This window comes from Cavia porcellus, unplaced genomic scaffold (genome assembly GCF_034190915.1).
Source record: "Cavia porcellus strain 051 isolate PalLab524CR breed Dunkin Hartley unplaced genomic scaffold, mCavPor4.1 scaffold_1, whole genome shotgun sequence".
Classification (NCBI taxonomy): Eukaryota; Metazoa; Chordata; class Mammalia; order Rodentia; family Caviidae; genus Cavia; species Cavia porcellus.
In genome coordinates, this window is record NW_026947484.1 from 78,090,979 (window position 1) to 78,112,772 (window position 21,794).

Sequence of the window (21,794 nt, forward strand, 5' to 3'; positions counted from 1 at the left end):
GTATTTGAAAATGCCCAGTATGACTGGTTATTGGCATCAGGCTTTTAGAACCTCTCTCCCTCCAAATAAATACCCACCCAAATCCTACTTAGCACATTAAGTAGCAGATATCTGGGAATAATGGATAGAAACTTTGACTAGGAATTCTGTGTGTTTATAAGCACTTGGGATGGGAGAAACGCACATAAAGCACTCCATTTTCACCTGTTTCCCTGGGAAATTGATCAAATGTCTCATAAGTCCCCTCCTAAAATCACCCTGACAACGTCTTCTCTCTAAAGTTCCTGCTAGAGCTATGACTTGCTCCATCACGATATATGTATCCAGGTGCCTTGAGATCCATCAGACATGGTATTCTGGGAAACTCCTTTGGATGAGAGACCCACATTCGCAGTACACTCACCTTCAAGTACTGGCAGTGCCACCTATGGAGCCTGTTCCAGAACAAGGCCACAGAGTGGCTTTTCTTTGTTCCTAGGATCTACACCTACATTTGTGCTGTAGCTCTTTGAACATTTGTCTCTTCACCAGAGCCTTGTCAAAATGGAAATGAGCAATCATTCTGAAGGCTCCTTTGGTGGCAGAGCACTGTAGGAAACAGGCCACGTGGATGTGACTACCCTGTCTCCCTCCATGCTCTCAAGATGGGTTAACAAGTAGGTGTGTGGCAACTTTGCAGGCAGAAAAGCTGGAAATGGAAGCAGCCATCACCATTGAAACAAAGCCTTTGATGCAAACTGTGGGTGGACGGTATATTTCTATGGGTGGGTCTAATTTGGTAAAGATTTGTGCCTGGTTTTATCACCTGTTTGGATGAGATTTTTGCCTTTTGTAGCACTGACGACCAGGAAGAGCCATTCAAAGCCACTGGTTATTTTATTTTTCCAGATTTTTATTTGTTTGGTATTACGGAGAATTGTTTAAATACATCATAGCATATCTCAAGAAGGAAACTTCTCAAGTGTTAGATGGAAGCAGGCAAGAACATAAAGGTGTGGAAAATGGACACATCTGGACATCCCTTTATGATAACTATGTAAAACATTCAAATGTGTACATGTGTATGTGTTTGTATTGTTTATAGAGCCTACAAATTTATACAAAGAAAAATGGATAAAAAGACAGATTTAGACCTTTTTCTAGAAAGATCAGGAAAATGTGAGAGAAAAGAAAGCTTTCAAAGGCAGTTTTACTTTCCTTTTTGTGTCTTTACATTAAAAATATTCAATTATTTCTATTTATTTTATTAATACAGGAGATTGAACCCAACGCCTTTACACTGAGCTACATCTTTTTTTGTGGATTATTTATTTTTTTTTATTTTGAGACAGGGTTTCACTAAATTGCCCAGGCTGAGCTCAAATTTGGATCCTCCTTTCTTAGCCTTCCCGAGTGCTGGAATTACGGGCCCCTATCACCCTGTCTGACGCTGAGTTTTATTTCTAAGTCATCTAGACCATTGATGGTGAACCTTTTAGAGACTGAGAGCCCAAACTGCAACTCAAAAAGAAAAAAACACTGCACTTATCAGAAAGTGCCAACACTGCCATTAATTCTGAATAGCTGATATTGGGGCCTTGGCTTGTGTGCCTACACAGAGCTGTGTCTGCCCACTGTAGTGTGCATGCCACAAGTTTGCCACAGCTGATCTGGAGTTACTTAACAGTAAAAATTTCTATCAAATACCTGCACATCCCTTCACTCACCTTGCTGTAGCTGTCAGCAGTGAGGAGACAAGAAAAGGACCCAGGCTCCGTGAGATTTCTTTTCCTTTCCTTTTGCATGACATAGGACAGAGAATGATTTGCCTGTGTAGACAGGACAAGAAGTGACACTCTGGGCCCTTTGGTTTGTTAGCTCTAGGTTGGATCATTTCGCTTCTGGACAAGGTTGCCCTGTGAATCCACACTGGTGTCTGTTTTGTCTCTGTTGCAGCAAAATCTGTTAAGGTGAAAATCAAGCTCAATAAGAGGGATGAGAAAGGCCGGGACAAAGGAAAAGGCAAAAAGAGGCCAAATCGAGGAAAAGCAAAGCCGGTAGTGAGCGATTTTGACAGCGACGAAGAACAGGATGAAAACGTAAGTGTTGGTCTATGTCCCTTCCTGTGCCCCTACTCTCCTTCCCACCCAGGACTGAAGCTCACATGAAAGCATGTGAGTTTTAATACTCAGGACGTGAACAGAGCTCCCTGGTTGAGAGCGGCGGTGGCGAGCCTGCAGTACTTTCCCCATAGCAAGCTGTTTGAAAGCTCTGAAAGTTTTGCCATCACTGATTTAGAACAAAGAATGTGGAGCTTTGTGTACTGCTTTTTAAACAGTCTTTAAAAATAAAAGCTGCTGAATTTCCTTTCCCTTCCTTTTTAAAAAAATCTTCCATGCATTGACTTGCTGCAAATAGAGTTTTCTTCCTCTGTGGCCAATTAATATTTCATACCCATCACACCCAGGATAGTACCACAGTACCTAGTATAAGAGCCAGTGAAAAGAAAATAAGCAAAAATGTCGTGGTGTTTTAGTCTGGAGCTTGTGTGGTGACCTGACATGCCAAACAGCGAAATACCTAGCAATGTTGCTTTTAATATTTGGAAAATTCAAGAAGCATTTATTAAACTAGGCTATAAAAGTATTTGCCTGTAGGGTGCATGTTTAATGCTTATCTTCTCATTGGGGGATCAATGTCTGTGCTATGTATTATCAGATTATGGAAACCAGTACTTAGGTTACATGCTTTGCCCCAAGTCATAGAGCCGCTGTGTACCTAGGGCTGCAGGCAGATTTCCATTGCATGCACTTTCTAGAAGAACTTGGGTTCCCTACCACCTACCCTGTACACATTCGTGTTTCTGGAAAGATAACTGTGCATTTTAATATATATACTAACTTGCTCTTTAAACACATTGTTGCTCCAGTCTGATTGGAAAATTTCAGAATAACTTTTGCACCCCAGCCTATACTTTAGTGTTTATGTGTGTGTTTACAATTCCTGTTTTCCCTAACTTACAGCAAGCAGCAGACAGCAGTGCAGCGTATTTTGCTTTTCCCTTGAGTTTTCTAAAATATATTTAAAGATAGAAAGTATTAGCCAGCAAGGTATGGCTTGGAGTTTTCCAGTTAACAACACCACTTCTCAGTTTAGAGGTTGATCACACCTTTAAGCATCTTTCTGTCTTCCTACAGATGTTTGGTGCTCAGAATTCCCACGTATCATTTCTGCTTTGCCTCATGACAGTTTGTTTTGCCTTATTTGTAGGAACAGTCAGAAGCAAGTGGGACTGATGATGAGTGATCCCTGTGGAACTGAACACTTTCCTCTCCCTCTCGTTTCTACCCAGTGAGTTCACTTTGTCATTTGGGCACTGGTCCTTTCTGTGTCCTCCTCCTCTTCCTCCTCATCTTATAAACTAGCTTTAGAATAGTGCCAGACAAACATATGATATCATGGTGTAAAAAACACAAAGATTTGTAACATATTGTGACCAAATGGGCCTCAAAGATTCAAAGATTAAAACAAAACAAAAGCTTTTGATGGAAAATGTGGGTGGATAGTATATTTCTATGGGCGGGTCTAATTTGGTAAAGGTTTGTGCCTGGTTTTATCACCTATTTGGATGAGATTTTTGTCTTTTGTAGCACTGGTAACCAGGAGAAGCCATTCAAAGCCACTGGTTATTTTATTTTTCATCAGGCAATTTTCAAGATTTTTATTTGTTCGGTATTATTTTTTTTACACTGTGGTACATATAAGCAACTTTAATAGGTGATAAATGTACAGTAGTTAGATTTCACCTACATATACATTTTTCCACTTTATGCGCTATGATCTGAAAAATGCTTTTTAAATTGTATAAGATTTATGTCTACTGTAAACATTGCTCTTTTTTTTGTGCTCTTGGTTTAAAAAAAGTTTTGTTGAAAACGCTATTGAATACTGCGATCTATATAGTGTACTGGATGGCTTCTTTTGTCCACCTGATTTTCTCTGTTACCAATGTGTATTGTCTCCTTCTCCCTAAAGTGTACTTAATCTTTGCTTTCTTTGCACAATGTCTTTGGTTGCAAGTCATAAGCCTGAGGCAAATAAAATTCCAGTAATTTCGAAGAATGTGGTGTTGGTGCTTTCCTAATAAACATAATTTTGCTCCACTAATGTTGCCTCTTGGTTTTGAGTCCTAGGAGATTAAAACCTTTTTGCCTCCTTCAGAGAGCTGGGAAGAGTCTAGCTGCAGAACATGTGGAACTGAGTGAGAGATCCAATCTCCTGCAGTGATCTAGGTGTGTTACAAGAGAAGAGATTATTACTTTCTTTACTGTAAACTATTAAATAATAAAAGGGACCAAGCTACATTAAATCACTTTTCAGCTTTATCCCATGGCTTAAATTCTGTTTATTAGCCAGAAAACCCCCACTTTTTACTAAGCAATTAGAAAATCCCCTGATACTTTAGCACAAATAAGGAGGGAAAAGGGATTTTTAAAAAATGATGTGTTATGTACATATACCAGCTCCCCACAATGAATCTAATTATTTACTGAAAATCAGTACTAATAATTGGAGAAAAAATAGGTGAATGACTAGTTCTGCAACCATACTAAAAATGATTTACAATAGTATCCTATTGTCTAATATGCAAACCCTATTTTCCCACTTGTCCTAAAATTGTCTTATATTTATAATTATGATCTTATGAAGATACATTGCATTTGATTGCCATGTTTGACTCAATATCTTTCTGTTTCTCTTCAAGACAGGGTCTGACTGTGTAGAACTCAATATGTACCCCAGGCTGGTCCTGATCTCAGCAATCCTCTGCCTCAGCCACCCAAGTCCTAGAATTAGAGGTGTGTGTCACCATGCTGGGCTCAGTATTTTTTTTTTTTTTTAATTCTCACAAAACTAGCCCAAATGGGTACATCTTTCCCTAAGAAACTGATGGTGATATTATGTAAACATGAATTTTCTTTCATTCCTTGTGTTTATAATAGATGAATTGCCAACCTTACATGCGTATCTGATTTCAAAGCAAATTAGACCCACACAGAGAGCACTCCTCCTCAGAAACTTTTTGTCCCCATCAATTTCAACTCTCATGTCCCAGTTTCCAGTTCTTAGCATTACGGTGTGGTTTTCCATCTTAATTTTGTAGCATTTATTGACTGTAATGAAAAAATAACTATATTAGGTTTTCTCGCTGAAATAATTTAGTACTAATTTGCAAAAAATTGCCTTTTTGTTCTTGCTACCATTCTATATTTTCTCTATTTTGTGTGATTTTTGTCATCTCTTCTTTGTTTGAGAGGCATTACTGTTCTAAAGCCATCAAACCCATTGTCTTTCTGGTCCAAGGTTTCTGTCCTGTGAAAAGGTTCTGTAATTTTGCTGTGACTTACTTTGCATTGCTGTTCTCCTTGACTGGTGGAAATTAATGTCAGCTTCCACCCGCCTCAGCATATGAATCGTCCCTTTGTCTAGCAGATTCACACTATATACACTACCCTCCCGTTAGTCACTTAGCAGTCCTCTGGTATCAGATCAACTGTCGCATTATACTGCTTCTGCTCAAATTCAGTAGCAGCCTAACTCTGTATACCAACATCTGTACCATTCATCTCACTTGATTCATCAGGCCTTGTAGCATCACAAGATTAAAAAACAATGAGCACTGAGCATACCCCGTTGGTTCCTGAGGAAATCACGGAGGCTAAACACTTTGAGCAAACACTTGGTTCTGTCATTGGGTGGGGCAAATGTAAATGTGGTTACTGTGTGTGTGCTCACCACAGCTGCCCCCAATGGATGGGATGGATCAAAGCGGCCAAGTCCCGCAGAACCACAATTGTCACAGTGGTGAGGTGGCAACAGTGAGTTGTGGGCCATCCTGAGCACACACACCAACCTGCTTAATGCATCCTGGTAGTGAGCTTATTCAGCCCATTACTGAGTCCATCATGAAGCCTACTTATCTCCAGGGGCCGTGGTTTAGTAGGAACAGGAGGAGGAATCTCCTCCTAGTATCCAGCTAGATAATAGGCCCTTAAAATCTATTATTATACTTAGTTCCAAAAACCATGAAAAGGAGACGCGGTTCTTGTCTCCATTTCGTAGATAAGGATAATGCAAACAAGAGACTGAACTCCCCTGCCCTGGGCCCTGAAGCTAGAAGTGTTTAACTTCAAACCCACATTTCTTGTAGCTATTCCACCTCCCCAGGGGTTGGGCCTGGAATTGGTTTTGCTGCTAAGGCCTGGACCCCTGCAGACCTGGCACTTACTGACACCCCTAGGCCTGCTATGAAACAGTCATAGCCCAGTCTCCGTTCCTGTGACTGAGAATGTTTGAGATTCAGCTCTCTTGTTTGGATCTTGCTGCCATAGGCTTTCCGCAAGGGACAGGATCTAGCCCCATGACTCCAAGCTGCAGCCAGATCCTAAAAGATGCTGGCATCCAGCTAAGATGGATATCACTTTTGCCAGTCCTATCAGATGGAAGCCAACCACAGATACAGAAACTAAGTTCACACTTGCCCTACTACTGATAGATAGCACTGAACGTTTGCTGAGAAAAGCTATGTAGACCCCGGGATATCTCTAGGCCCAGAACAGAGTACACTTAGAATGCTGTGACAATCATCCCCCTCCTTTACATACTACTTTAATTTTCAATGGTTTCAGTTATATTGGGTCAAATGTGGCCTAAAAGTATTAAATGGAAAACTTCAGAAGTGACTCGTGTTAAGTTGCATAGGGTTCTGAATAGAGTGGTAGTGATAAGATCCTGTACTATCCCACTCCATCCTACCCAGCACAAGAATCATCCCTTCCTTCTGTGGTACCTTGCTGTGTACAGTCTACTGCCTACCTCCCAGTCACTAAGTAGCCTTCTGTATTATCAAATCAGCTGCCATAGTACTGCAGTGGTTATGTTTAAGTTCAGTAAAACCTGACTTCTCATCACAATGTCTACATATCACTGTATCTTATATAGATATTGTATTATCACACAGTAAAGTCACAAGAACAAGTGCAATACAGTAAAATTGTTCTGAAACTCTGCATTCATGCTACGACAGTTTGGAAATTGCCCATCTCCTAAAGAGAAAGGCCCCTCAGCTCTACTTTCAGTCTCTTCTGTGTACCTGTGTACCTGTGTGGCATCTTACTCTGCCTGGGAAAAACCTGTGCTCAGAACTCAAGCATTATGGTCCTAAATGAGACGATTCTCACAAGTCTGGCCTTTAGAATGGGATATTCTAAACATCCTGTTGATTTTCATTTAAGGTGTTATTGTACAGGCAGAATGTTCTAGAACCAAATACGGGCATGACTCTCCCAACAGGATGCTTTCTGAGCAATGTGTTGACGGGCAACTGCATAGATAATGTGAACATCACATAACAGATTAAAGTGATTACATGATTTTTTTGGAGACAGGGTTGAGTCACTAAATTGCCCAGGTTGACCTTGAATTTGCAGTCTTCCAGTTGGTCCAATATAATTTAAGTTACTGCTGCTAAATATGTAGTCTGAAACATATATGGTGTGTATGACTGTACATTGCAGCAGGGAAGTAAGGGTGTAAAGACTTCTTTCTAAGTCTGTTTATTTACCTTTAAAGTATAATTTTTCAGCTAAGAGCTTGAGTCATGGCCCTGACCTACAAATTAGTTATGTGGGTTATTCTAGACTTTGACATGGACTTGGAGTTCCAGTTTCTTCCACAAAAAGTGAAGAATGAGTTGTCCTATAATTCTAAGCATCACAGTTGATATTGTATTAAGCCTTTGTATTATCTAAGATTTTTATTATACTAGAAAAAGATGAGTTGTAAAAACCAAAATTATAAATAAAGAGCAAAATAAAAGATAGGTAATAGGAAGTAGGGAGGCAGATCTTTCTCAGAGGGGAAGAGGATGAAGAGATGCAGGGGAGTGTAAAAGGAATTCAGATGTGTTATGTCCCTGAATCAGCTCCACATGAGGACTGTATGTGTGGTGTATTTCAAGTGTGTACTGCTATCCATTCAGACATACATACATATATGCAAACAGAAAGAGTCACAGAATTAAGAGCTAGCCCGTAGGAGGCTTCTTAGGGTCCTTTTGATGGCTGCAAAATCAGTATTTCTCAAAGTGTGGCTCTTGGACTAGCAATACAAGCCATCATTTGAAAACTTGATAGAAATTCTTCACACCTTGAGACTCACTGAATCAGAAAGTCTACAGGTGGAGCCCAACAATCTGAGAAGCCCTCCAGGTAGTGCTGAGGTCTGTGCAAGTGTGGGAATGACCTCTCTAAACCTGTCAGGTTCTTATTAGTCTCCATTCCTGGAAAACAATACAAGACCACATTGGTCTTGATTGAGATCTCTGCTACATGCATGAACACAGACCACACTGTTGTCATTCTAGTAAAAAGAAAACAAAGGGGAATAACTGAAAAGCCTGAATATTTCTTCTGTCTCTGAAAGATCTCTTCTGTCATACATGTTACAAGATGGCAAGCTTCATCTACCCCCGCCTGACTTCAACTTTATTTACAATATGCTTATTGTTCAGGGGGAAAATATCTTTCATGTACTTGACAGTCAACTTTTCTCCCCTTATGACCAAAGGTTTCCACAAGAATTTCATGTTAACATCAATCTTACTACACAGGTATCTTCGAAGAATGGGCAAATCTTATTATTTTCTTAAATTTACTACAGAGCGGGACTGGGGATTTAGCTTAGTGACATAAGCACCTGCCTTGTAAAGTAGGCAGTTGTGAGTTTGAGCCCCGGTACCGCTAAAAAGGAAAAAGACCAAAAAAAAAAAAAAAAAAAAATTTACTAGAGAGCCACCTGATCAGACTAGAGAGCACAGTTCTCATCTTCAAATACATTGTCCCATAGCATATGAATCTGAGGATCAGGATATGGTTTACCTGGGGATGATAATACAAAAAGATAGGGCACCAAGTGAGAAACTATGACCCACCGGCTAGAGTGGCTAGACCATGGTGCAGGAGAGCTGTGGCACCACTGGGTAAGGCTTAGGACATTGACCTTAATGGAGGACAGAGGTGACATGTTCCAAACGACTGAGCTACCTTTTATACAAGAAACTGCGTTCTACATCACTTTTAGGAAAGGTTTTTCGGCAGAGTTTTCTAAGTTGAATAATGCTAAGCCATAAAGTCAAGGAAGCCTGTTTCTTGTTTATAAACACTGCTTTTTTGTTCAGTACAAAAAAGTATTTTCATCCAGTGTGAACCCCAGAGCGGTTGTGAAGCAAGGCCCACTGTGGGATTATAAACCTCAAAGAGAACAGCCTCCGAGTCCCTCAAGCAATCTATTTAATTTTCTTATACAATTTTTAATTAAATTCCTTCTTGGATTATGCAATGGACATCTGTCAACTGTAGCCAATGAAACCAAACAAACATTAATTTAAAATTCACCTCCCACCCCGCAGTATGTTTTAATAGCCCTATGTGGTCCCTTTCTGTGTGTTTCTTCTTGGTCACAGAAATACATACAAACATATTTGCTGTAAAATGCCAGCTCACCAGTGTAACCTTCTAAAAGGAGCAGGGAATGTATTGCTCATTGATGGTTTCTTTGAGGGAGAATTTCAAGGTTGAATTTTACCGAAATTTGGTTTAAGGTGAGTCAGTGTTGGATTTGATTAGGATTTAGAACAGGCCACCATATGGATTAGAGCTGGTGAAAATGGTGAGGTGAGAGATGCTTTTCCTTGAAGCTGATGTGTCTTTAACAAAGATTCTATAACGAACTATAATCATTTGACAAGAGTCTCCTCGAATATTAGATTTGTGCTAATAAAGACAGAGGAAACTGAAGTCATTTAAATGTCACCACTAAGCTGTGGGGTACAAGTCTCCAGTTCTTGGCTTACTTTAAGAATATTTCAGGGTTTTTTCCAAGTACTATATTTTACTTTAAAGTACGATATATTCTTCTCTGTAACTTGCCTTTCTCACTTGACGATACATTTGCCTTTTCCTCCAAGACAAGGGACTGGGGAAAAGCTTGTTCTTATTTTCCTAACACAAAGAATATTAGCTTTTCTTTTTACTAGAAAGTGAATGCATGGACATTGTAGAAAAGGTGAAAAGTGGCCTGATACGGGTATATTTTGAGTGTTCCCACAAACAGCTACCTATAAAGGGTTGGCCCAGGGTGGCTCCCCTGGAAGGCACCAGGAGCTTCTGGAGCGGCCCTATGGGAGGGCCTTAGGTCATTGTGGGGTGTCTCTACATAGCACCATGGGACTCAGCTGCTTCCCTCTTGTGCTCATGGTGTGAACACGTGCCCCTAAGAGGTTGGCATGAGCTCCTGCCACCAGCATCATCAAAGAGGCCCTCTGACTTGTAACCTCCACAACCATGAGATAAGTAAACCTCTCTTTACTTCTAAGTAGCCTGTCTCAGTAATTTCACTACAATAAGGCAAAGATGACTGATCCAATAATAAAAATAGGAAGAAAAAGATCACTCATGACGCTGCCACTAGTTTAGGGACTTTCAGCTTGCACAGCATGTAAGGGCACTCAAAATTCTCTTTTCCCTTCAGGAAAATAAAAGGAAAAAATAGGAGATGCTAAAAAATCAGCAACTTTTATTAGATCTAGCAAAGAAGCATGGTCATAGGACATATCACTGCCCCCAAAACGGAAGAAACAGATGAGATACCAAGAAGCAACAGCCCAGAAGGAGAAAATTCACAGTAGGTAGAATGTGGGAGAGTGAACCTCATATAAGTACTTTGTCCTTAACAAGGCCTGCCATTAAGAGAAAGTATTTTAGCAGAACCTAACCTACCTAGGCGTTTACTGGAGTCCAACCAATCTGGCAGAAAGAAAATACCCAGTTATACTGGCTTTAGACTTGTTGTCTCTTGGGAATGTGGAGGGAGGGACAAAAGATAAAGCGAGAGGCATCCGTGCCCTCATGGGGATCGTAGCTCAAAGACAGCTCACTGAAAGATCAGCAGCTAATCAGGACCATAGGATGCGTCTCCTTCCCGACACTGTACCACTGTGTTAGTAGGATTTCTGCATAGTAACAGGACTATGCATCCAAAATGTGTTTGAGAAGTCTCCAAGAAAACCAGCAGACAACAAGGGAAGATGAAAATAAGAATATCAAATGAAAGATGAGTTCCTGACACCTGTAGTTATTTAGTACACCATAACCTCTAGCCAGGTAAACATGCGATCACACTAATACCTGTTCTTTTCACTCAGTCTGTCATACCTAATTTTCATCAAAAAAAATCACAAGGTACACAAATATCATACCAAAAACAAAACCCGCACACACTTTGAAAAGACAGAGCAAGCATCAGACCCATATTCACATGTGGAAGAGATGAAATTATAATTATCAGATGAGATTAAAAGCAGCCGTGATTAACACGCTAAGGGATCTAATGGGTAACACAGACAACAAGAAAGAACAGATGGGAACTGGCACAGGTATAATAAATACATAGCGAGGAACAGAAGGAGCAGGAAAGAGAAAAAGAAGAAAAAACACTTGAAGTGATAATGCAAATGCTCCAAAACTGATGAATGACACTAAATCACACCAAATCATGGATCCTAGAAGCTCGGACAATGCCAAACAAGGTAATATAAAAAATAATACAAATTTTTAAAACCAAAATGTCTTCATATTAAAACTGCAGAAAATCAAAGATAAGAGAAAAAAATCATAAAATAAGCCAGGGCAAAAGGATCATGCTGTGCTTCTAGAGGAGCATTCTAGAGGTAAGATTACATTGGACTTCTCTTCAGAAATCAGGCAAGCAAAAAGAAAGTGGAGTAAAATATTTAATGTTAAAAGAATCACCTAGAATTCTGTACTTAGAGGAAGTATTCAAGTATGAAAGAAAAATATTTTCTCAGACAATTAATTACAGAATTTTTTTCACTAAGGAGACCTACTTGCAAATGATAAAAATTCTTTGGAGAAAAGAAAAAATGATAAAAGCTAGTGATTGAAATCCACATAAAGGTTCCCAAAACTCTTCAGTTCCATTGTAATCTCTATCAAAATACCAATGATATTCTTCACAAATATTAAAAATGACTATATTTATATGAAACCACAAAAGAATATTCAGAGCACTCTTGAAAAAGATCAAAGGTGGAGGTAATAAAATACCTGACTTCAAAATATACATGCTACAAAACTAAAGCAGCACGGCACTGGATAAATCAGTCCAGTGAAGTTAACCAGTGAAATTAAATAGCTCAGAAACAGTCACATACACAGCCAAAGAATTATAGTGAAATGACAAACACACCTCGAGGAAAGGACAGAGTGTTCAACAAGTGGTGTTCTGAAAATAACATCCACACACGAATGAAATTGGACCCCTATTTTTCACCTGTACAAACATCAGCTCAGGACTTCCTGGGAAACAGCAGAGAGCTGAGCAGCGACCATTCACCCTCTAGGATGCAGAGTCCAGACAATGGAGAAGAATGATGTGAAGAAGGGAAAACAGGCGAGTAATAGGCCCCCAGAAACCAGGAATTGTTTGACAGGGAAATCAAAACCTACCAAGAAACTGAAGAGATAAAACACAGTACAGAGAGAAAAAAGAAAGAATCTGCTCTTTCTTTCCTGTGTCTTATAAGAAAGACTGGACCAAGTGAAAGGAGGGTACTCCAGGGTTCTTCCAGGAGAAACTCGTGGGTTGGCGAGGCAGGTGCTGTGATCTGGGGCTGACTACAGTCCAGCCAGTGCTTCCTTAGGAGCCACTCCAGGAAGCAGTGACGTGTTTGAGCCTGAGAAGCCATGGGATGACTTCAATTCAGGGCCCCCGGTGTTATGTTCCCTCAGTGACCAGGTAGAAGACAACCACAGGGGACAGCCACGATCATGGAGTCCCAGTAAGGCTGGCAAGAGACTCCCTGTGGGGTTCAAGCTAAAGGACAGAGGCCCCACCCTTAGCCAGAGGTCGGTTCAGCCTAAATTGCTCTGGATTTGGAGCTGGAATAGTTGCACTCTTGCTTTTTCTCTCAAGCCTCCTCCTAATTCTGCTGGGTCCTGGTGCCTGCATCCAGCCTGGATCTGGGATTTGACAGTCTTCTTTATTTACTAGCATTAGCCAGGACACTTCTTGACTTGGACACCACCCCAAAATTGTAGATCTCAGAAGCAAACCACTTGTTCAAACTCTGAAAGAAATTCCTTTTTGTGTTATTATTTTTGTGAGTTTTTGTTTTCTTTGGTATGATTGTATGCACTGTTTTTAGTTTTGATTTGTTTTGACTTTGCCTTTTTCTTTTTTTGTCTCACCAATGTATTGGGGCTTAGGGAATTTTCCTTTGCTATTCTTCCTTGTTTCTTATCTATTTTTTCCTGCTTTCTCTTTTAATTTTTCTCCTTTAAGTTTTTTGTGATATTTTTACTCTTTAAATAATTTCTTTTTCTTCCTCTTTATTTCTCATTGTTTTTTTTTCCTCTTACCTTTACCTAATACTGTAAGCATCCTTCTACTTGCCCCTAATAAGATCCTTTATGCCACTTCTCTGTCCTCCTTATATCATAGAATTTTAGGCTCAAACTCCACAAAGTGCATCACTGAAAAACTCCCCAGTATGAAACCTTTTAATAGTATAACTGTAAAGCTTCGTTAATCTTTTGACAGTTAACTCTGTAAAATTACTGCTGGATTCTTTTCTGCCATTAGGGGAGGTATATTGTCACACACACAAAAATACTAAGTTAATACCTGGATTGTCTTAACATTTATATCATAATTGTGGATTTCTTCTCTAGGATTAAGGGAAGCTAATAATTGGTTCATTTGGTACATTAGTATCCAGCTTGTCTTGGACAATATTACTGTAGCTGACTTGCTTACCATTAACAGGGTCTCTTAACTGTCACTATTTTTGTGTAAACCCAACACTCAATTACCTTTCTGAAATTAATAGTACTAGAGTACATGTCTAGAGAAATTTGGTCATTGAGCTAACCGCACTGTATCTTCCCCTCCCAAATTAACCAAGGTAGTCACATCTTGGGGCTGTACTGAAGGATTATAGTTAGCTGCATCCAAAGTACATCACTGAAAAACAACTAAAAAGATCTTATACTAGCAACAAAGTCTTTATAAATATCCACAAACCTCAGCACAAAACAAAATAACAGAAACATGAAAAGACAAGACAACAAAATGCTGCCCCAAACTTCCAACCCCTCCAAAGCCAATCCGAGGGATAACAAGGGACAGAATAGCATAAACCACACTCCTGACTTAATTAAAGGGTAATAGAGGAGGATAGAGAACAGATCAAAGATGTACTCTGCAGAATCAGAGAAGATATAACTAAACAGATAATAGAGGTATTAACCAAAAAGATACAGGGACTTTCAGAATACACTAATACAAACCTAGATGAACTAAACAAAACGATACAAAACACTGATGACCAGTTTACCAAAGAGGTGTCCATGAAAAAGCTTTCAATCAGAAATCCAAGAGATTAAAAATCATATTAAAAGTATGAGCAGCAGAATCAAACAGTGTGAGAATGGAATTACAGAACTAGAAGACAAGAATGCCTTCAAAGACCAACTACTCAAAGGCACGTTACAAACAACTGGAGAACTTAAAAAATGGTTCCAGTATCTGCCAAATGACACAATTCAGACTATGAATAATTGGAATAAGTGAAAAATCAGAAGACTGCACAAATGGCATAAAGAAACTTGTTCACAAAAATTACGGTAGAAAAACATTCAATTATAGGGAGAGAAATACACAATTATCTAATTGGGTTATATAGAACTCCAAATAGCCATGACAAAAAAGAACCTCTCTGCAGTATTTTTATTACATTATATTGTATTAAGAATCCATCACAGCGGGGGAAATTTAAAGCTGGTAGAGAAAGGCAACAAATCGCATATAAATTGCCACCCATTAGAACACAGCAAGTTTCTATACCTTAAAAAGCAGCCTTAGGGGCTGGGGATTTAGCTCAGCGGCATAAGCGCCTGCCTTGCAAGCAGGCAGTCGTGAGTTCGATTCCTGGTACCCGTAAAAAGGAAAAAGACAAAAAAAAAAAAAAAAAAAAAAAAAAAAAAAAAAAGCAGCCTTAAAGGCTTGGAGAAAAGTGTTTCAGGCAATAAAAGACAACTTCCGACCTCTATGTACTCTGAAAAACTTATCCTCAAAATTGATAGAGAAATAAGGTATTTCCACATAAGAAATACCTCAAGAAATTCATGACCACCATTACAAAACTTTTCAAAGGTAGCCTAGAAGAAAACAAGAAAACCAACAATGCCAATAAGTCAGAAAGAATGAATCATCTCCTACGATGAGCAACTAACACTAACCAAAAGGAAAGACAGAAAGAAAGCAGGCAAGCAGCCAAAGAAAAATGCAAGGACAGAAATATATCATTATCTCTCAGGGATAACTCTCAGTTCCCCAATGAAAAGACAGATTGGCAAAATGACTCAAGAAACAAAGCCTAATGACATGCTCTATGTAAAAAATGTTTAATTCAAAAACAGACTCATCTGCACCATTCACAGACCGCAGGACGAGAGACAGGGGCCTCACCAGGAGGCAATCTCCCCCACCCCTAGAAAGCAGGCCTGTGCACTGCCTGCTACCACCATGTGATCCCGGCCAGGAAACCCTTTCACTTTCATTGTTTCCTTGGGTTCGGTTTTGTTCTCTTTTGCTTTTTTAAACTATGTTAAATCTGATGGCAGGAGCAGCTATTTGAAAGATAACAAGACATTATGGTAGCCAGTTTGGATTTACTAGTGGCTTGTTTTGAAGTCTTTTATTGCATTCACTAGTTTGTCTTTATTGTTTCTATTCTATTCTATTCTGTTCTATTTTTACTATCTGGAGCTATTTTGAAGACAAAAGGCATTATGGAAACTATTGTTGGCTTTGTAAGAATTTGAAGTCCTGTATCACTTATACTGGTTTATTTGTGATTGGTTTTATTCTGTTTTATTTTCCTCTGTTTTATCTTCTTTAAAATAAAATTTAAAAATAAACAAACAAAAAAACCCAGACTCATATTAAGAGTCAAAGAAATGGAAACAATATTCAATGTAGTGGGAATCCAGAAAACAACAGAAGTCACTATCCTAATTTCAGATACAGTGAATTTCAAGCCAAAATTTATCAGAAAAGACAACATGATTACACATTGGTTAAGGAAACAATTCAAGAGGAAGAGATACATAATTAGAAATGCATTCACCGAATACTGGCATACTCAATTTCATGAAACACAGTAGGGACATAATCAATCAGAAGAACACCAATACACACCCCACTATCACAAATGGATAGATCAACTAGACAAATACAAAAAATCAACAAAGAAATATCACAGTTGAACCCAATCTTCAAATAAATGGGCTTAATATATATCCAAAGGGTGTTCCATCCAATAACAGCAACACATGGGACTTTCTCAGAGCACGTAGGACTGTCTCCAAGACAGAGCATGTACTAGCCAGAAAGAAGGCTTAAGTAAATGTAATAAGAATTGCAATTATCCAATGAATATTATCAGATCAAACTGCAGTGAAATGACATCAATGGCAAAAAGCGCCACAGAAGTTGTGCAAACACAGGGAAAATAAAATCCTTCTTGAGTAACTAATAAGTGACAGATGAAATTAAAGAAGCAATTAGTTCTTATAATCAAGTCAAAATACCATTATAACCTACTAAACTTATGGAACACAAAGCAATTTTAAGAAAGAAGTTTATAGAAGTGAATTCCATAATAGGAATACAGACAGAACTCAAATAAATAACAATGATACACTTCAACATCCTAACTCAACATCCTAACTAGAAAACAAGAACAATCCAAACCCAAAACTAGTATGAGGAAGAAAATTATAAAGATCAGGGCAAAAATTAATGAAATTGAGATGAAAAAAATTACAACCAATGGATCAAGAGCTAGCTCTTCAAAAGATTAAACAAAAGAGACAAATCTTCAGCTAATCTTACCAAAATAAGGAAATCCAAGACTCAAAGCTTTGCAATTAGCAATGAAATGAAAAAGGCAAAATTACAATGGATTCTTCTGAAATTCAGATCAATAACTATTTGACAGCATGTACTCTAATAAAATGAAAAATTCAGAAGAAATGGATAAACTGAATACATATGAACTACCAAAGCTGAACTAAGGAAGATATAAAAATCCTGAATAATCCAGTGCCAGACAATGAGGAAGTAAAAAAAAAGAAAAGAAAACTACCAAATATTCTTGCCCAGGTCCTAACAGATTTACTGCCAAATTCTACAAGAACTTTAGAGAAGACCCATTTCCCAAACATGGCAAACTTTTTAAATGAAATTGGAAAGGAAAAATTGTTTTCAAAGTCATTTTTGGAAGCAAGCATTACCTTGATTCCCAAACCAGAAAAGAACCCAACCAAAAAAGGGTACTACAGGCCAATTTCTTAATGAATATAGATCTTATCCTCTATATAACAAGCAGAATGATCATACACTATAACCAACTAGGAGTCAATTTAATACATGCAAATCCATAATGTAATATACTATATAAACAGAAGCAAAGACAAAAATCACATGATTGTCTCAACAGATGCAGAAAAAGCATTTGAAAAAAATACAACATCCATTCATGATACAAATCTGAAATAAGTACTTAAGGTATTTGTCTCAAACTGATAACAGCCATTCATGACAAACCAATAGCCAACATCATACTAAATGGAAAGAAGCTGAAACCTTTCTATTATCATTACTCCTTTTTAGTATAGTTCTTGAAACATTAGCCTGAGCAATTAGATGAAAGAAAGAAATTAAAGGGATACAGATGGGAAAGGAAAGTTGAATTACCATTTTTGTAGATGACATAATCCTCTACATAGAAGACCCTCAAAACTCTGAAACTCCTAGAATAGCCAATTTCAGTAGCATAGCAAGATACAGTCAGCGCTCAAAAAATCATAAAATTCCTACACATCAATATGAAACTCACTAAGAGAGTAGTTAGGGAAAGCATACTTTTTAAAATAGAATTTTTCAAAGAATGAAACACTTAGCAATTAACCTGACCAAGGAAGTAAAAGACCTCTACAACAAAAATTGTAGTACTTTGAAAAGCAGTTGAAGAGGATGTCAGAAAATGGAAAGATACCTTCAGTTCCTGGACAGCCAGAACCAAAATGGCCATACTCTTAAAACGTATACCAATTTAACGTAATCTCAATAAAAATACTAATAGCATTCCTTATTGAGCTAGGGAAAACAAACCTAAAATTCATATAGGATTAGAAGAGACCTAGAAGAGAAAAAGCTCTTCTAGATGACAAGGACAAGGTGGAAGGCATCACATTCTGGACATCAAATTATGCTACAAACCTACAGAAATTTTTAAAAAATGACATTGTTTTGGCCAAAAAAAAAAAAACCTACATAAAACAGATTCCACTGAACTGAAGATTCAGAAACAACTCCAGGCATACACTACTGTACAAAAATCTCTTTAACAAATTGTACTGGGAAAACTGGCTATCTACATGCTAAAATTAAATCTAGACTTCTCTTTTTCACCATGCACTAAACTAAAATCAAAATAGTTCAAAGCCTAAATGTTAAAACAAAAGCACCTAATCTGCTGAAAACAAAATAGATAAAACTCTTGCAGACATATTAATTGGTGATTTCTTACTTTTTTATTGTAGTTCTGTATTACTTGTACCCTTACACTGTTTTGTTTTTTCTCTTTTTCCTTTTAAATAAAACAAAACAAAACAAAAAAAGAACTACAGTGTGTTGGAGTGATGATAGTTGAAATCCTTGTCTTGTATCTTATTTTAGAATGAAAGCTTTCAGTTTTTGACATGAAAATATGATATCAGCTATTGGTTTCTCATAATCACTTTTATCAGGTTGTGATAAAGACAATCTACTCCAATTTCTCTAGGGTCTTTTTTAAAAATAATGAATGGATAGTTTACTTTGCCAAATTTTTTCCACATTTATTAAAATGCTCATGTGATTTCTGTCTTTGATTCTAATGATATAGTGATGTGAATTGCAAAACTGTATTTCAAAATTAGTGGAAAAATTAAATACTTCCATCATAAAGAACAACTGAAAAAATTATGAGCACAAGACTACCTCTACAACATACTCTGAAGGATATTTTAGAAAGAGATAATGAAGACCACAACTCCAAGAACACCACTAGAAAGAAGTTACCAGGAAAGCAAGCAATTACATAGAAAAGACAGACAGAAAGCAAAAGCAGGAAAGTAGTATGACAAGGATAAGCCAATGCATAGAAGCTATAGCTATCAGTGTAAATGGTTTCAGTTCACCAATCAAAAGAGACAGTCTGGTAGAATGGATCGAGAAACAAGTATGCAGCAACAATATGGTGCATACATGAAACACATTTAATTCCAAAATAAATTCATAGACTGAAAACCAAAGGCTGGAAAAAATACTCCATGAAATAGGAATCTGGAAACAACAGAGTTATATATTTTACTTACAGACAATGTGAATTTCAAGAGTGATTAAAAGAGATGAAAAAGTTCACTACATACTTGCTCACGATGTAGGCAAAGACTATAAACAGAACTACAGATGCACAAGAGATAATATTAAAATCAATAAATGGGATCACATCAAATTAAAATGCTTCTGCACAGCAAAGGGAACCAACAAAAGAATGAAAACAACTTATAGTTTGGGGAAAAAATTTGGGCAGCCACTCCACAAAGGACTAATATCTAAAATATACAAAGAACTAAAAAAAAAATTAGCCCCTCCTCCCAATTTTAAGGCTTAATTTTGAAAATGGACATCTGGAATGAAGAGGCACTTCCCAGATAAAGTACAACTAACCAAGAAAAACATGAAAAAATGTTCAATATCACTGGCCATTCAAGAAATACATATTAAAACAACACTGAAATTTCTTCGCCAGAAAGAATGGCTGTCATCAAGAAATAAACTAATAACAAATGCTACAAAGACTATAAATGAAAAAGTAACCTTTCTTTACTGTTGAGAGTATAAAATAACAGAATCACTATGGAAATGTTTGTGGAGATTCCTCAAACAACTAAGAATAATAATTCTATCGGATTTATGTATTTCCCTTCTAGGTATCCTCCTAAAAGAGTTACCATATCAGAGTGATGCATACATATCCATGTTTATAACAGCACAGTTCATGACAACTAAATTTTTGAAGCAATCTATATATTGACTGATAGATAAATGGATAACAAGTTTTATTTAAGTACAATCAAGTACTACTTTGTCATAAATAAAGATAACCATGAACCATTTGTAAGAAAATGGATGCACTTTTAGACCATAATGCTAACAGAAGTAAATTGGACACACAATCTTCAATATTGCTCATTTTTCTTATCTAAGAAGCTCAGTCTATAAGGAAAATATAGAATAAAAGACAGACAAGAGAAAAATGTTATTGGAAGCCAGAATGAATAATGTATCTAAATCTGTCCCTTGATTTAGTATAACTGTCTTTTGTGTTTTTTGTCCTATTAGTCTGGTTGTTAATCTATATGCATGACATTAACTAAGGACTCATAAAATAATTGAATCTGATGCTAGCAAAAAAATAAATAAAAAATAAAACAGATGTGGAGGGTCATGGACAAAGATAGAGGAGTGGTAAGCAACAGAGAAAGAGCCTCTCTGAGGGTCACTCATTCAGATGCTCGAATGTAGCAATATGAGGAAGACAAGAAGGAAGAAAGTGAGTTCCCTGGACCCAGGAAGGATCTGAAGCATGAACTGAAGTCCATGGACAGAGTGAAGAGAGAAACTTCAACAAAGAAGCAGGAGGTACTTAGCAGTGCCTTCTCCCTGAGATGGGACTCACTGCACAAGAGGAGAAGTTCAAACTAGTGGACACTTAGTGACAGCTGGCAACCCCAGAGGTCTTCATGGAGAGACACAGCAGTGCAGGGGCAGAGTGGGGATGAAGGACTGTACTGCCTGGCAGTGAGTGCTGAGGGCTCAGTTATCTGCACAAGAAAGAAATTGGCTGGGAACCATCTAGGAGAGGGGCTGACTGAGCTCAGAACTCAGAACTGTTGTCAGCTCCATCTAGCAGCTCCCAGAAGCTAACAGAAGGTGCATGGGTGGCTGCAAGCTGACAGTGTCTGGTCTCAGCCAGAAAATGCAGGCTCACTGAGACTATCCACCACCCTGCTGAAAAGATACTGCCGGCTTTCCAGGATAGACCAATACAGATTGGGACTATGTCTCCACATGTTGTCTACCAGAGACAGCAAAGACAAACCTGGAAGTGGACTTTCCCCCCCCCCCCTTTTTTTTTTTTTTTTTTTGTAGTTATTGTGGTGTTTATTTAGTTTGTTTATGTGGGGTTTTTTTCTCTTTCATGGTTTGATCTTGTTTTCATGAATGTAAACATGGTTTCCAGCCTCTTTGTGATTGTGGTTCTGTTCTGTTCTTTCTACCTTTCTACCTCTTCCTTCTCTCTTTCCCTCCAGTTTTTAGAGCAGTTTTCCAAAGTTATCATGTCCTCCTTTGGTCTTCCAACCTGATTTCTAATCCTTCTTCTTTATTTTTTACTTAATCCATTTTAGATTGTAACTCCTGAGGGCAAAATTGAAATATGAAGGACTTCTATACTGCATATAATTTTTTGCTTTTAGATTTTGTTATACAACCACAAATCTAGTTCATACAATTAAAAGTAAAAAATTAATGTTTAGCTCAATTTGTCATTTTCTAGGCTG

At 37.9% G+C, this 21,794-nt stretch overlaps 1 protein-coding gene across 6 annotated transcripts in view; it reads left to right on the plus strand.

The window, feature by feature from the left end:
- Positions 1–4,146, plus strand: part of Smarca2 (SWI/SNF related, matrix associated, actin dependent regulator of chromatin, subfamily a, member 2) — a 174,760-nt gene extending 170,614 nt beyond the window's left edge. For all 6 annotated transcript variants that reach the window (XM_003472196.5, XM_013155035.3, XM_063250380.1 and 3 more), the window contains 2 exons: positions 1,936–2,078; positions 3,250–4,146. In XM_003472196.5, the coding sequence (XP_003472244.1) occupies positions 1,936–2,078; positions 3,250–3,285 (179 nt within the window). In that variant the 3' untranslated portion in view covers positions 3,286–4,146. The remainder of the gene's footprint in view (positions 1–1,935; positions 2,079–3,249) is intronic.
- The last annotated feature ends 17,648 nt before the right edge of the window (positions 4,147–21,794 follow it).